At 50.6% G+C, this 13,763-nt stretch overlaps 1 protein-coding gene across 3 annotated transcripts in view; it reads left to right on the top strand.

The window, feature by feature from the left end:
* STK40 (serine/threonine kinase 40) overlaps nucleotides 1–13,763 on the top strand; it is a 54,603-nt gene that overhangs the window by 14,239 nt on the left and 26,601 nt on the right. Inside the window, exon 1 of one of the 3 annotated variants that reach the window (XM_011989007.1) lies at nucleotides 12,747–12,848. The exons of the other annotated variants lie outside the window; for them this stretch is intronic. Coding sequence (XP_011844397.1) covers nucleotides 12,824–12,848 — 25 coding nt within the window. The 5' untranslated portion in view covers nucleotides 12,747–12,823. Of the gene's footprint in view, nucleotides 1–12,746; nucleotides 12,849–13,763 lie in introns of those variants that run through there. 3 annotated transcript variants of the gene reach the window in all.

The raw sequence follows: 13,763 nt of genomic DNA, 5'->3' as shown, positions 1-13,763 counted from the left end.
TCAACACTTTGGGAGGCTGAGGCAGGCAGATCACGAGGTCAGGAGATCAAGACCATCCTGGCCAACATGGTGAAACCCCATCTCTACTAAAATACAAAAAATTAGCTGGGCGTGGTGGTGTGTGGCTGTGGACCCAGCCACTCAGGAGGCTGAGGCAGGAGAATTGCTTGAACCCAGGAGGCGGAGGTTGCAGTGAGCCAAGATCACGCCACTGCACTCCAGCCTGCTGACAGAGCAAGATTCCGTCTCAAGAAAAAAAAAAAAAAAGGAGCCCCACCACCTCGCAGGTCCTTTGCAATACTGCAATACATTATTGAATCGAAGGAGGTAAGGGTTGTCTCTTATTTTACAGAGAACACCCAGGCTCAGAGGAGGGGTAAACAGCCTGTCCACTATTACACAGCCAGTAAGGGCAGAGCTGGGATTTCCAACTCAATTTGTGTGACTCTAGAGCCCATGTCCCCTTCCTCCATCCTGGCCGGGCTCTGGCCCCGGGGAGTCCAGCCTACATAGAATCTTGGACTCATAGAGCCAGCCCCAAAGTTGAACCAATCCGTTTTTTGCCTGAAGAATGGAAACTGCCACTGCCTTGAGACAAGTCCCTCCCCGACCTGCCCTATGGGTAGTGGGCAAGGAGACTTACAACCATGTCACCCAGCAGTTAAGGGCCTAGGCTCAAATCAGATGTGGCTTCAGATATTGAAGTGAGTGACCTTGAACAAGACACTTCCTGTCTCCAACCCCAGCTTCCTCCTCTGTAAAATGGGCATAACAATTCTTGCACTTAAGGTAGTCATGAGACACAAGGCTTTAGCCTAGTGCATGACAGGCAGACAGGACCCAGGGGCCAGCTCTAGCAAGGCCCAGGTGAGTTCTTGGCAGTGAGCCTGTGAGTGTCCCAAAAGAGGCGTCCTGAGCCAGCTTTCAGCCCTTATGGATGCCAGGTCGCGAGCAGAAAGTTCCTTACAGGCATGTTTGCAGGCTATCTGGAGAGCTGCAGGGGTGTTCGCTTTGTCCTTCTGCCTCTCACTCTTTTGCTGCACCATTGCATTGGCACACAAGCTCACACATCCAGGGCACTTATGCTTACACCTCTTCCCAGGCCATACTCTCTCAAGTCCGCCTTCTCTGAGGCCCAGCCTCGCCTGATTCCACTACTACTATTTTTTTTTTTTTTTTGAGACGGAGTCTCACTGTGTTGCCCAGGCTGGAGTGCAATGGCATAGTCTTGGCTCACTGCAACCTCCGCCTCCCAGGTTCAAACCATTCTCCTGCCTCAGCCTCCCGAGTAGCTGGGACTACAGGCGCGCGCCACCACACCCGGCTAATTTTTCTATTTTTAGTAAAGACGGGGCTTCAGGATGTTGGCCAGGCTGGTCTTGAACTCCTGACCTCATGATCTGCCACCTCAGCCTCCCAAAGTGCTGGGATTACAGGCATGAGCCACCATACCTGGCTCCACTACTACTCTTAATAATTCTAATGGGTTCAGAAAATCTTTAGATTTTAAAAAATTATTGTTGTTTTAGTAGTTTATGGTACAATAGTTAAACAATACGGGAGAATATATAATAAAGCTCTCCCTCCCCTCTTTGGGCCCTTAGTTCTATTGACTGGAGGTGTCCACTTAAATTTCTTCTAGGCTGAGCGCGGTGGCTCATGCCTGTAATCCCAGCATTTGGGAGGCCGAGGCTAGTGGATCTTGAGGTCAGGAGTTCAAGACGAGCCTGGCCAAGATAGTGAAACCCTGTCTCTACTAAAAATACAAAAATTAGCTGGGTGTGGTGGCGAGCACCTATAATCCAAGCTACTCGAGAGTCTGAGGCAGAGAATTGAACCAGGGAGATGACGGTTTGCAGTGAGATTGTACCATTGCACTCCGTCTAAAAAAAAAATTTCTTCTAGACGTTTCCTATGCATATTCAAAGGTGTGTATAATCTTTTTTAACCTAAGTAGGATTATGTTATACATATATTCCTGCAGTGTGCTTATTTTGGTAACATAGACATCTTTACGGGCAGGCGTGGACCTAGTTGGAAAGGCTGCATAGTATTCCATTGTCTACATGAACATAATTAACCAGTCGTCTCTGGATGGCCATTTAGATAGTTTCCTGCCTTGGGGGCATGTGTGTGTGTGTTGATTTTTATGGTTTTGTTTTTTGCTGCTACACGTGTCTCTATAGGGACCCTTGTTGAGCACATTATCTTTGTGAACTTGTGTGAGTATATCTGCAGGATCCATCCCCAGAATTGGCATTGCTGGGCCCAAGACAGGTATATTTTCTTTTTCTTTGTTGGCTGTGGTTTCGCACCTGTTTTCTGCATACCTTCTGGGCTTGTGCAGAGCCTGAGAGGCCTGAGGTGGACCAGACCCTTCTTGAGACCTACATATAAGCAGACACATAATGAACACGCCCTCAATGCATGGACATAGTCTTGCAGTGGTGGCTCCTGGCCCTCATGATGTGCCGCGTCCAGCTCTTGGTGATTCAGAGCAGGTGAGGCCAACAGAGGGGCACTCTGAAGGGACCGCCTGCTGTTGGCCTTTCTAATCATAGCAGGCAGCCTGTTGTCCGTCTGAGCAGCCATAGCCCTCAGCATTCAGTCAGACTTCAGAAAGTGAACTTTATTGTTCACTGTCAAAGTTGTGAATTTTTTTTTTTTTTTTAAGACGGAGTATTGCTCTTGTTGCCCAGGCTGGAGTGCAATGGCACGATCTCGGCGCACTGCAACCTCCGCCTCCCAGGTTCAAATGATTCTCCTGCCTCAGCCTCCCTACTCGCTGGAATTATAGGCACCCGCCACCACGCCCAGCTAATTTTTGTTATTTTCAGTAGAGACAGGGTTTTACCATGTTGGCCGGACTGGTCTCAAACTCCTGACCTCAGGTGATCCACCTGCCTTAGCCTCCCAAAGTGCTGGAATTACAGGCGTGAGCCACCATGCTCGGCCTAAAGTTGTGAAATTTAATTTAATTTTTAACAGAGGCAGTTAAGGAAAGGCAATTTGCTGGCCCCAGTCCAGATTGCCTTTCTCACAGGATAATTGTGGTGATTTTTGCTGTTGAAAACAGTATGAAGAGAATCGCAGGCACCTAGGCCTGGCCTGGCTGGGCTTTCCTGTCTGTCACTCTGGAAATCTGGGATAGAAGGAAGGAAACGTAACATTTCTTTTTTTTTTTTTTTTTTTTTTTTGAGACAGAGTCTCACTCTTGTCACCCAGGCTGGAGTGCAGTGGCACGATCTCGGCTCACTGCAGCCTCTACCTCGTGGGTTCAAGTGATTCTCAAGTGATTGTCCTGCCTCAGCCTCCTGAGTAGCTGGGATTACAGGCATCCACCGCCACACCCAGCTGATTTTTGTATTTTTAGTAGAAATGGGATTTCACCGTGTTGGCCAGGCTGGTCTCAAACTCCTGACCTCAGGTGATCAACCTGCCTCGGCCTCCCAAAGTGTTGGGATCACAGAGGTGAGCCATCGCACCCGGCCAGGAAACATAACCTTTCTAAGTTAAGCATCTCATGCCTCCTATGTGCTGGGCCCTGGCAATCCTGAAGGGAACCGTTTTTGGGAGTAGCGCTGTCCCCGTCCTCTAGATGAGAAGACTGCAGAGCAGAGAAGCATGTGTCCAGGTCACACAGTGAACAGAATGGTGGCTTTTAGACTCAACCAGTGGTTGGTTGCTGCTTTCTCCTTGCCTGGTTTGGGCTATTGTGGGTGGTAAGAACTTGAACTCCACATGGGACCCCATGGCAGGCCTTATTCCAGGGCTGAGTCACTGCACAAAGCAATAACTGATGGTTGGAGCTGAGGGGCCTCTTAGTCACATGCCCATGCCAGGATCTCCCTTGTTGCAATCTCCTCTTCTAGTCCAAGTGAGCCAGAGCAGGCCAGTATGACAGGGAAGACCTGCCAGTGACTCAGTCTGCCTTCACTGCGCATGGCAGAAGGCACCCTGCGGAGCCAAGGGGCCACCGCAAACATCCCCTAAGCCAGTGTGCTTGGCTGCTTTCCCAGGCTACTTCTCGGGATGGAGATGCCAGGCCAGTATGGCCCAGAGAAAGAGCTTGTAAGTCTGTCCCATCCTCCTCCGACACCCACACACAGTGACGGATTATTTGTTGTCACATCAGCTGCTTCCGGAGGCCCTTGGGAGGGGAGAGCCAGTGGCAGGTCTGGCAGTGCTGCCCCGGATTCTGCTCTGGTGGCTCTCATCATGACTGCTGGTGAAGCCCTTTGCTCCCAGGAGCAGCCGGCCTGGTTCAGGGCCATGGGGACCGGTCTCTAACTCCATTTATCTTTCCCCCAGGAGAGCCTGCAGAGAAAGCTTCTCTGTGTGCACAGCCCTGAGACTTTTCTTCCAGAATTTCTCTGGGATGCATCCCCTTGGCCAGGGGCCTTTAGCTTCTAGACTTCCTTTGCAGCCTCCAAAGGAGGTCACAGAAAAGCCCAGTGGGGACTTCCTCGGGGCAATGGGATGAGGAGGGATCTCACTGATTACGCAGTCTCCTTATATGGGGCTAACTCATGAACCTTGCCTCCTGGAGGAGACTAGAGCTAGGTCACCAAGCTGCAGACCCTGGACTTTCAGGCCCTGCCTGGCCGCCAGGCCTGCTGTGCTCTGCACATTGGACTCCTGCTGAGGAAAGGCAGCGGTGGCAGAGGATGTGCTGGGGGAGCAGGCTGGGCGCAGGGCCCTCTTGCTGACCGCCCCTCCCACTTCCCACTGGGCTGAGTCACTTCCTCTCTGGCTGCAGCAGGTACTCTCCCACAGGCTGGGAGCAGAGCAGGCCTCAGCGGGTGGGGTCACCCCATACAAAGAGAGCTCTGGTTAGAAGCAGCCCGTTCACTTATAACCCCCAAGGCAATAAAGTGCAGCATTTGGAGATGTGATATTGTGCATTAGATGATGGTATTATGTATTCTTGACAAATTGGAGCTATACATGTCCTGCGTTTTAAAAATGAACAAAATCATCGCTCTCTTTTGGAACAGTGAAGATGACAGCACATGCATGAATCTTTGTCATCAGGGAGTCCTGGCTGAAATCGAGGGATTACTAATCCTCCTCTATATCCGCCTCCCCAGCCTGTCAGCATCTGTCCTGAACACAAAGCAAATGGCTTCCAGTGGGTTCCTAAGGAGATTGTTCACAGCCACCAAGCTCCCGGGGAGAGGGTGCGTGCCTCCTTCGGGGCTGGCTGTCATTCAGACTCAGCGGAAAAGCCCTCACCAGAGCCTCGACCTGGGCCACAGTCTTTAGGCTTTGCTTTTTCAATAACGGAAGGGGAGAATCCACATCAGAAAGTGGTGCCAGTTAAAGAGAGAATCTGGGAAACACTGGGAATGGTTTCTGGCAAGCGGTGCCCATCAAATGATAATGAAAAAAAGACATACCTGCAGAGACTTGCCACAGGGAAGCGTCCTCAGCACGGAGCAGGGAGCACCTACCCTTCACCCAGCAAAGACCTGGTGATACCGCCAGCCACAGCATCATTCAGCTGTCCGGTGAAGGGGGGCGTACTACCATCTATGTTTTACAGATGAGGAAACTGAGGCCCCCAAAGGGTAGACGACTAGTGTAGAGTCACAAGAGAAGTGAGTGTCAGAAGTTGAAATTTGAGCCCAGACCTCCATGACCCCCAAATCCATCTTGTTATCCCAATTGGCATTTGCGTCACTGGTCCATGGCTTGAAACCCTTGGTTCTCTGAGCTATGAATTCCTCTGGGTTTCCTGGACTGCCTTTGTGGATGGAGAGCAGGTCTGTAGGTGTCCCTGGTAGAAGCATCTAAACGTGAGTATTAAGTGCACCAGGGGTGGTGCCCAGAGTGCTTGTGTCAGGGAAGGGTGGGGGATGCTGCCTCTTGGCTCATGGAGGGATATCTCAGTAACCCAGCCTCTGACTCAGCCCTTTTCTCCAGAGAGGCCCCACTCAGCAGCCCCTGAAATGCTTGCTTCCGAGGGAAGCATGGCTTATCTCCCTCCCTGCTCACTGCAGCTTTCTGGCTTGATGGCACCTTGGTTGCAGGAGAATGATTGTTTAGAAGTAAGTCTAGAGAGTACTGTCCTCTCTATGTTTGGCATGCCTGGAACTATGCAGACATTGGGTGGAGAAGGAACAATTGAGGAATCAGTGTAGTCAGGGAAAAAGAATATGGGATACAGCATTGAAAAAGCTGTTTTTATATCCCAACTCTTCCAACAGCTAGCCAGGGGACTTCAGGCAGGTCTCAGAGTTCTGAGTGTCAACTTCTTTTTTCTTTTCTTTTTTTTTTTTTTTTTTGAGACAAGGTCTCACTCTGTCCCCCAGGCTAGAGTGGTACTGTCATGCCTCGCTGCAGCCTTGAACTCCTGAGCTCAACAATCCTCCAAACTAAGCGACCTAAAACTCCCAAGTAGCCGGGACTACGAGCTGTGCCCAGCCTTGAACTCCTGGGCTCAAGTGATTCTCCCACCTCAGCCTCCCAGAATGCTGGGGTAACAGGCATGAGCCACCACGCCCGAGCTCAATTTCTTTTTCTAGAAAATGTTGTGTTTTGTGTGTGTGTTGTGGGGACATGATCAGTTATCATTATGTACCAGCCCTCCACATCCATGGGTTCTGCAGATCGAAAATGTTCAGGAACAAAAATGGATGGTTGTGTCTGGACTAAACATGTACAGACATTTTCTTTCTTTCTTTCTTTTTTTTGAGGTGGAGTCTTGCTCTGTCACCCAGGCTGGAGTGCAGTGGCACAATCTCGAGTCACTGCAACCTTGGCCTCCAGGTTCCAGCAATTCTCCTGCCTCAGCCTCCCAAATAGCTGGGATTACAGGCAAACAGTGCCACGCCCGGCTAATTTTTTTTGTATTTTTAGTAGAGATGGGGTTTCACCATGTTGGCCAGGCTGGTCTCGAACTCCTGAGGTGATTTGCCCGCCTTGGCCTCCTAAAGTGCTGGGATTACAGGTTTTTTTTTTTTTTTTTTTGAGACGGAGTCTCGCTCTGTCGCCCAGGCTGGATAGTAGAGATGGGGTTTCACCGTGTTAGCCAGGATGGTCTCGATCTCCTGACCTCGTGATCCACCCATCTCGGCCTCCCAAAGTGCTGGGATTACAGGGATTACAGGTTTGAGCCACCGCACCCAGTCCTTTTTTTTGGTGACAGGGTCTTGCTCTGTCACCTAGGCCAGAGTACAATGGCACGATCACATGATCTGTGATTACACAGACATGACCCATGGCACCCAGCCAGACTGTTTTTTTCTTGTCATTATTTCTTTTTTTTTGTTTTTTTAGACGGAATCTCGCTCTGTTGCCCAGGCTGGAGTGCAGTGGTGTGATCTCAACCCACTGCAAGCTCCGCCTCCCAGGTTCACGCCATTCTCCTGCCTCAGCCTCCCGTGTAGCTGGGACTATAGGCGCCCGCCACCATGCCTGGTTAATTTTTTGTATTTTTAGTAGAAATGGGATTTCACCGTGTTAGCCAGGATGGTCTCAATCTCCTGACCTCATGATCCACCTGCCTTGGTCTCCCAAAGTGCTGGGATTACAGGCGTGAGCCACCACACCTGGCCCTTCTTGTCATTATTTCTTAATACAGTATAATAACTACACAGCATTTCCATTGCATTAAGTATTATAAATCTAGAGATTATTTAAAGTATATGGGCCTGGGCGTGGTGGCTCTCGCCTGTAATCCCAGCATTTTGGGAGGCCGAGGTGGACAGATCACTTGAGGTCCAGGAGTTTGAGACCAGCTGGTCAATATGGTGAAACCCCATCTCTACTAAAAATACAAAAATTAACTGGGCATGGTGGCATGCACCTGTAATCCCCGCTACTCAGGAGCCTGGGGCATGAGAATCACTTGAACCGAGGAAGCGGAGGTTGCAGTGAGCCAACATCGTGCCACTGCACTCCAGCCTGGGTGACAGAGCGAGACTCCATCAAAAAAAAAAAAAAAAAAAGTGTAGCATGGGAGTACATGCACAGGTTATATGCAAATACAACGTTATATTAGGGACTTAAGCATCCTTGGATTTTGGTATCTGTCAGAGGTCCTGGAACCAATCCCCCATGGATACTGAGGGATGATTATATTCGCAAGTGCTTTGTAAACTATAAAACCATGTGTAAAAATTAGTTATGTTGGTTAATCTGAGAGTGTGAGCTGCCCTTGCAGGTTCTAAGTCTGAAATTCACCACCCAGAGAGGCGCACAGTAATCTACAAGAGACCTGGCAGCCACCTAGTGTGGACAGGTGGTCTGTAGAGCATGGGTGGTGACCTCAGTTGGATCACACATTCAGATTTCACATCACTCACCTCGAGTGTCATCATTTCACCCCAGGTGTAGTCAGATAAATGCATAGTTAGGCCAGAAGTTCTCTTCAGTGAAGCGAAAGTGGTTGAAATTTTTCTGACCAACAGAAGGACCTTCACACCACAAACCTGGAGGGGCATGGAGGACCTGTCACCAGTGTGAAGGGACAGGCCAGGCTGTCACTCACACACTCCCCACATCTTGTCGCAGGAAAGCAGATCGTTTGGCTGGATTTGGGGGATTCTCCCACACAGGGCCTGGTCCATCCCTTCATCAGTGAGGGCTTCTGCACAGCTGCAGGCATGTTGTGAATAGGTTTGATTCTTCAGTAGGGATTGCTCTCCAGCAGCAAATGCTGTCTAAGCGTAACCCCTGGTGACCAGCCAGCTTAGACCCCATTCTGCCTCATGCGTTTCTGACGTGGGACTTTTCCCGGACAGACTATCGAGTGCAGCCCCAGTTACCTACAGCTGCGGCACCCTGTCTCCAGCTGTGAGTTGGCAGATACTGGCTAGTATGACCATCTGTACTTTCTTCAGCGTCCCACTCCAGCCACTGACCTCTCCTTGGACATAGTTTTCCTGTGAATCACACTTTGTACCTCTTTATTCAACTGCTTCTGTCTCCTGCCCCAACAGGGACCATGGTGCCTTATAGATGCCCAGCAAACAGCCCCATACTGTGTTCTCTTCCAGCTTTGCCCGGGCAGTGGGCTGGGTGCAGGGAGGCAGCAGTGGATGGGAGTTGCTCCCTCGGGAGCCCACAGCCTGAGATGGGGGAGTCAGACAGATACACCAATGTGCAGCACAGTGGGAGGGGATGGAGGTGTGCTCAGGTGCTCTGGGGGTTGGAGGAGAAGCAGCCAGCTTTGGCAGGAGGCCTTCTGTGAAGACTTTGTGCAGCAGGTGACATTTCAGTGAGGACCGAGGGACAAGGATGTGCCAATCAGGGAGAGCGGGGCGGGGCAGGGGTGTTCATGGCATACTCGGGATTGTGTCATTTAGTGTGGCTGGATTTAGGGTGCATGTAAGGGCAGTGAGGCTGGAGAGGTAGTCTAGGTCTGGTTAGGCTCACTGAGGAATTGGGGTTCTTCCTGAAGAGCATGGAGCCTTTGGAGGACCTCCACAGTGGGCAGAGAGACAGCAGCCTCCTGCGATCTGATTGCCCAGCCCCACTCACACAGGTGGCTGAGGTGGTCTCTTCCCATGGAGTTCATCCTTCCTGATCAGCCTGCGGAGAGCAGGGCCCCACCATCCTGTACTTGGTGCGGAGAAACCCTGTAAAGATGCACTGCAGAAAGACGCCACCAGGTGGCAGGCCCAGAGATTGCATGGAGGCCCTCCCCCCACCCACCATTTCCTTGATATAGTGCAGTATTGAAGAGAGGGGGCCGTACAAGACTGAATTCCTGTTCATGCCAGGCTGGCTCTGCCCAACATATATGAGACTGCACGTTCTGCCACTGTTGGCTGTGTACCCACAAGCCACAGGTCCCTCTGAACCTGTGAATCAGGTCTTGGGAGCTATTTGAGCAGGTTGGACTTTCTCCTCTGCCTCCGGGGACCTGAGAGTAAGTTACAGACTTCATGACCGTTCACCCCGAAACACTTGAGTATGTATCACCTAAGAACAAGGACATTCTCCCGTAGAACCACAATGCAATTTGCAAGTTCCAGAAATTTAGCTGATACAATACTATTATCTAGTAAACAGTGTATATTCAGATTTTACCAGTTGCCCAGTCATGTCCTTTATACCTTTTTTCTCCAGGATCACCCATTGTATTTCTTTGTTGTATGTCTTTAGTCTCCTTTAATCTAGAATCATTCTTCAGCTTTTCTTTAACTATCTGACATGGATGTTTTTGAAACATACAGGCCTGTTGTGAATGTCCTTCAGTTTGGGTTTGTTTCATGATTAGATTCAAATTATACATTTTTGGAAAAAAAAAAAAAACAGCATGAGTAGATTGGGGGCGGTGGCTCACGTCTGTAATCCGAGCACTTTGGGAGGCCAAGGTGGGAGGATCACTTTAGTCCAGGAGTTCGAGACCAGCCTATGCAACATAGCAAGACCCTCCTCTCTACAAAAAATTTAAAAAATTAGCCAGGTATGGTAACGTGTGCCTGTAGTCTCAGCTACCCAGGAGGCTGAGGTGAGAAAATCACTTGGGCCTGGGAGGTGGAAGCTGCACTCCGGTCTGGGTGACAGAGCAAGACCCTGTCTTGGAAAAAAAAAAAAATAGCATGAGTAGGACATGTTGATTAAGGGCATCATGTCAGGAGGCATGTGATGCCAGTTTGTTCTGTTATTGGTAATAGTGACTTTGACCACTTGATTAAGATTGCAGCTTGCCTTTTAAAAAACGTAGGTATATTTACACACAGTGATTTCACGTCTTTTAACTGTACTGTTCAATTGTTTTGACCAATGCACACACTCAGAAGCTATGTCCTTCGGCAGTAAAAGTTTTACAGCGCAATATATGTGCTCTGCCCTCCTCCTGCAATCCAGCTCCAGGAGATCTTAAGCTGGAGGCACCAGGTCTGAATTCCAGACTCCTCTCCACCACCCACACTTCACCTCCAACTGGAGCATGACCACAGACCCCTTCAGGGAGGCTGGCGGCCTCTTCATCCTGGACAGTCCCTTACTGTGTGCCAAGTAGGTAATTGCCAACATGTGTGCGCTCCTATGTGGCCGCCTGTGGGGATGCTTCTCTGTGTGGGTGGGGGGACCCTCCATGCCTTGGCCAGGCTTCAGCTGCTTTGTAGTCGGGTAGACATGAGGACAGACTGAGCTGGGGAGATCAGTGGTGACGTTTTATCCACTCAGTGCCATCTTTGTTTGTATCCCACATCCCTTTGGAGATTGGTGTGTCCACCAGGTTGAACCATGGGGTAGAGCTACCCCTGCCAGCTCTCCTTGACCTGGTCACACTATACCACTGGACTCTGGGCATCTTCAGCCTTGGAACCTTTATGTAGTTCTGATGGCCTGACTTTCACTGCCTTGCTGGGAGACCTGGGCTCACATAGCCCAGTAGCTTTAGGGTGAGATGACTTTAGCCCCAAATTGACAGAGTAAGATCAGGTACCCCCTACTCAGGCCATGCGGTGGGAGCTGTCCCACAGGTGAGGCGCTCTCACCCTGAGGCCCATGCTTTCTCCCCAGGCTTGGCAAAGCAGTGGAACCCCTTGCTTTCAGAATCGGGCACAGCTACAGCCTGCGGACGGTGGGGTGCCAGCTGGGCTCTCTTGCTCTATCCTGGCCTCCTCCCCTCACGCTCATTGTTGCCTCACTGAGCTTCTTGTTGAGTTCAGGTTCTAAGGGGACTGGTGCTGACTTGTGAGGATAGAATGTAGAAGAGTTGGCCGGGCATGGTGGCTCATGTCTGTAATCCCAGCACTTTGGGAGGCCAAGGCAGGCAGATTACCTAAGGTCAGGAGTTCGAGACCAGCCTGGCCAACATGCTGAAACCCTGTCTCTACTAAAAATAAAAAATAAAAAATAAATTAGCTGGGTGTGGTGGTAGGTGCCTGTAATCCCAGGTACTTGGGAGGCTGAAGCAGAAGAATCACTTGAGCCTGGGAGGCAGAGGTTGCGGTGAGCAGAGATGGCACCATTGCACTCCAGCCTGGGCGACAGAGCAAGACTCTGTCTCAAAAAAGAAAAAAAAGAAGAATGTAGAAGAGTTAACAGATCCAGAGCTCCAGAGACTGCTAAGCAAGGACGGTTGAGTTCCTGGGACACTGAGTAGTGGGCCCTGCACCCCAGCCTGTGAACCAGGTGTCTGGGGGGACCTGGGCTCCCAGTCTTCCTGAGACCAGAGTAGCCAGGGCATCATCATCACAGATCTCACCGTGAAGCCAGGGTCCCTCTGAGCAGGCCCCCTAGAGGAGTGTTTGTGGACTACTTGGAGGCGTGTCTCTGGAGGGATGCACAGCTGTATGATCGGAGGATGGGGCAGGGAAAGGAGGGTCTGTCCCTGGGAGCTGTGTCTTTGCTCACCCTACTAGTAAGCCTGCAGCAGCTTCCGGTTTTCTGGGCCTGCCTCTTCATGACGCTTCCTTTGCTTCAGTCAACTGTGGGTAGCATGAAGGGGTGGCAGGAAGGGAGGCAGCCTTGCTCCCACTTCCCCCGCGAGCGTCTTTTTCGTCTCCCTGCCCGTCTGCTGCCATCCTTCTGTCAGCCTGTGTCTTGGAGCAGTTCCCGTGCCATTTGCCTGAGTCGAATCCTGATGGGGGGAGGGATGGGTCAGGCTGAGCCCACTCATTGTCTGTGCTGCAGCTGCTCCCTACAAACTGTTGTCTAGACCATGCCTGTGCGTAGGCGCGTAGGCAGCGTCTGCACAGATGTGACACGCCTCCATGATGCTCTCCAGAGACCTGGGAAAGAAAGAGGAGGCTTACTGTTCCCAGGAAGACAGGGAACAGGGTCAGAAGGGTGGTGATGCCAACTTACTACTGGAGGCAGTGGGCAGCGCAGGACAGGCCCAGGGCCACTGACCCTGGCAATGACTGTCACCAACTGGAGGGAGGGTATCCATTCACTCATGGAGTATCTGCTAGGCCGGGCAGTGGGCTGCAGTGGTTTTATATATATGTTTATTCATTTGTTTTTCCTTGTGAAATTTTTAGTTGTGGTGGAATTTTTCTGGTGGAGGGGGGCAGACATTAAGCATATAAACACAAATAACTACATAATTACAAAATTTGGAAAGTACTATGGAGGAAAATTACAGACCACTGTGAGTGAGACTAACTGGGACCCACTGGTCATGAGGCTATCAAGGAAGACTTCTCTGAGGAAGTGATACTTACATTGAGAAGGATGCGTGGGAGTTAGCCAAGCAAAGAGCAGGAACAGTGCCAGACACATTACTGCCCAGCTTTTAAAGATGTCTCTAGAAGCAGTTTTACCCTTCTCTGCTTTTATATGAACGACATTGAATCTGCTTCCAGCATGAGCCTCTTTGGCAGAAGGCCCAGACAAGCCTAACTGTGGCTTCTGCTCCATCTGGGGACTGTTGGGGCTCAGTGAGTTACACAATCCTAGTTATTCTCAAAATTAAGTCATGGCTGTGCTCCCCAGTGGCACAGCTCTGAAAACAAATTGGGATGATGGGAGGTGAGCCTGGTAGATTAGACCTGCAGTGCATTGGATCATCCCTCCTACTTTCCGGTTCACCACATATAGTCAGTCTCCTAGAGTTTAGAATAAGGGCCAAAACAGGCCGGGCACAGTGCTCACACCTGTAATCCCAACACTTTGGGAGGCCGAGGTGGGTGTATCACCTGAGGTTGGGAGTTGGAGACCAGCCCGACCAACATGGAGAAACCCCGTCTCTACTAAAAATACAAAATTAGCCGGGTGTGGTGGCACATGCCTGTAATCCCAGCTACTCGGGAGGCTGAGGCAGGAGAATCGCTTGAACCTGGGAGGCGGAGGTTGTG

The sequence above is a fragment of the Mandrillus leucophaeus genome, unplaced genomic scaffold, assembly GCF_000951045.1.
Source record: "Mandrillus leucophaeus isolate KB7577 unplaced genomic scaffold, Mleu.le_1.0 Scaffold343, whole genome shotgun sequence".
Taxonomy (NCBI): Eukaryota; Metazoa; Chordata; class Mammalia; order Primates; family Cercopithecidae; genus Mandrillus; species Mandrillus leucophaeus.
The sequence above is the reverse complement of the archived record's forward strand: the minus strand, read 5'-3'. Positions and strand labels throughout refer to the sequence as shown.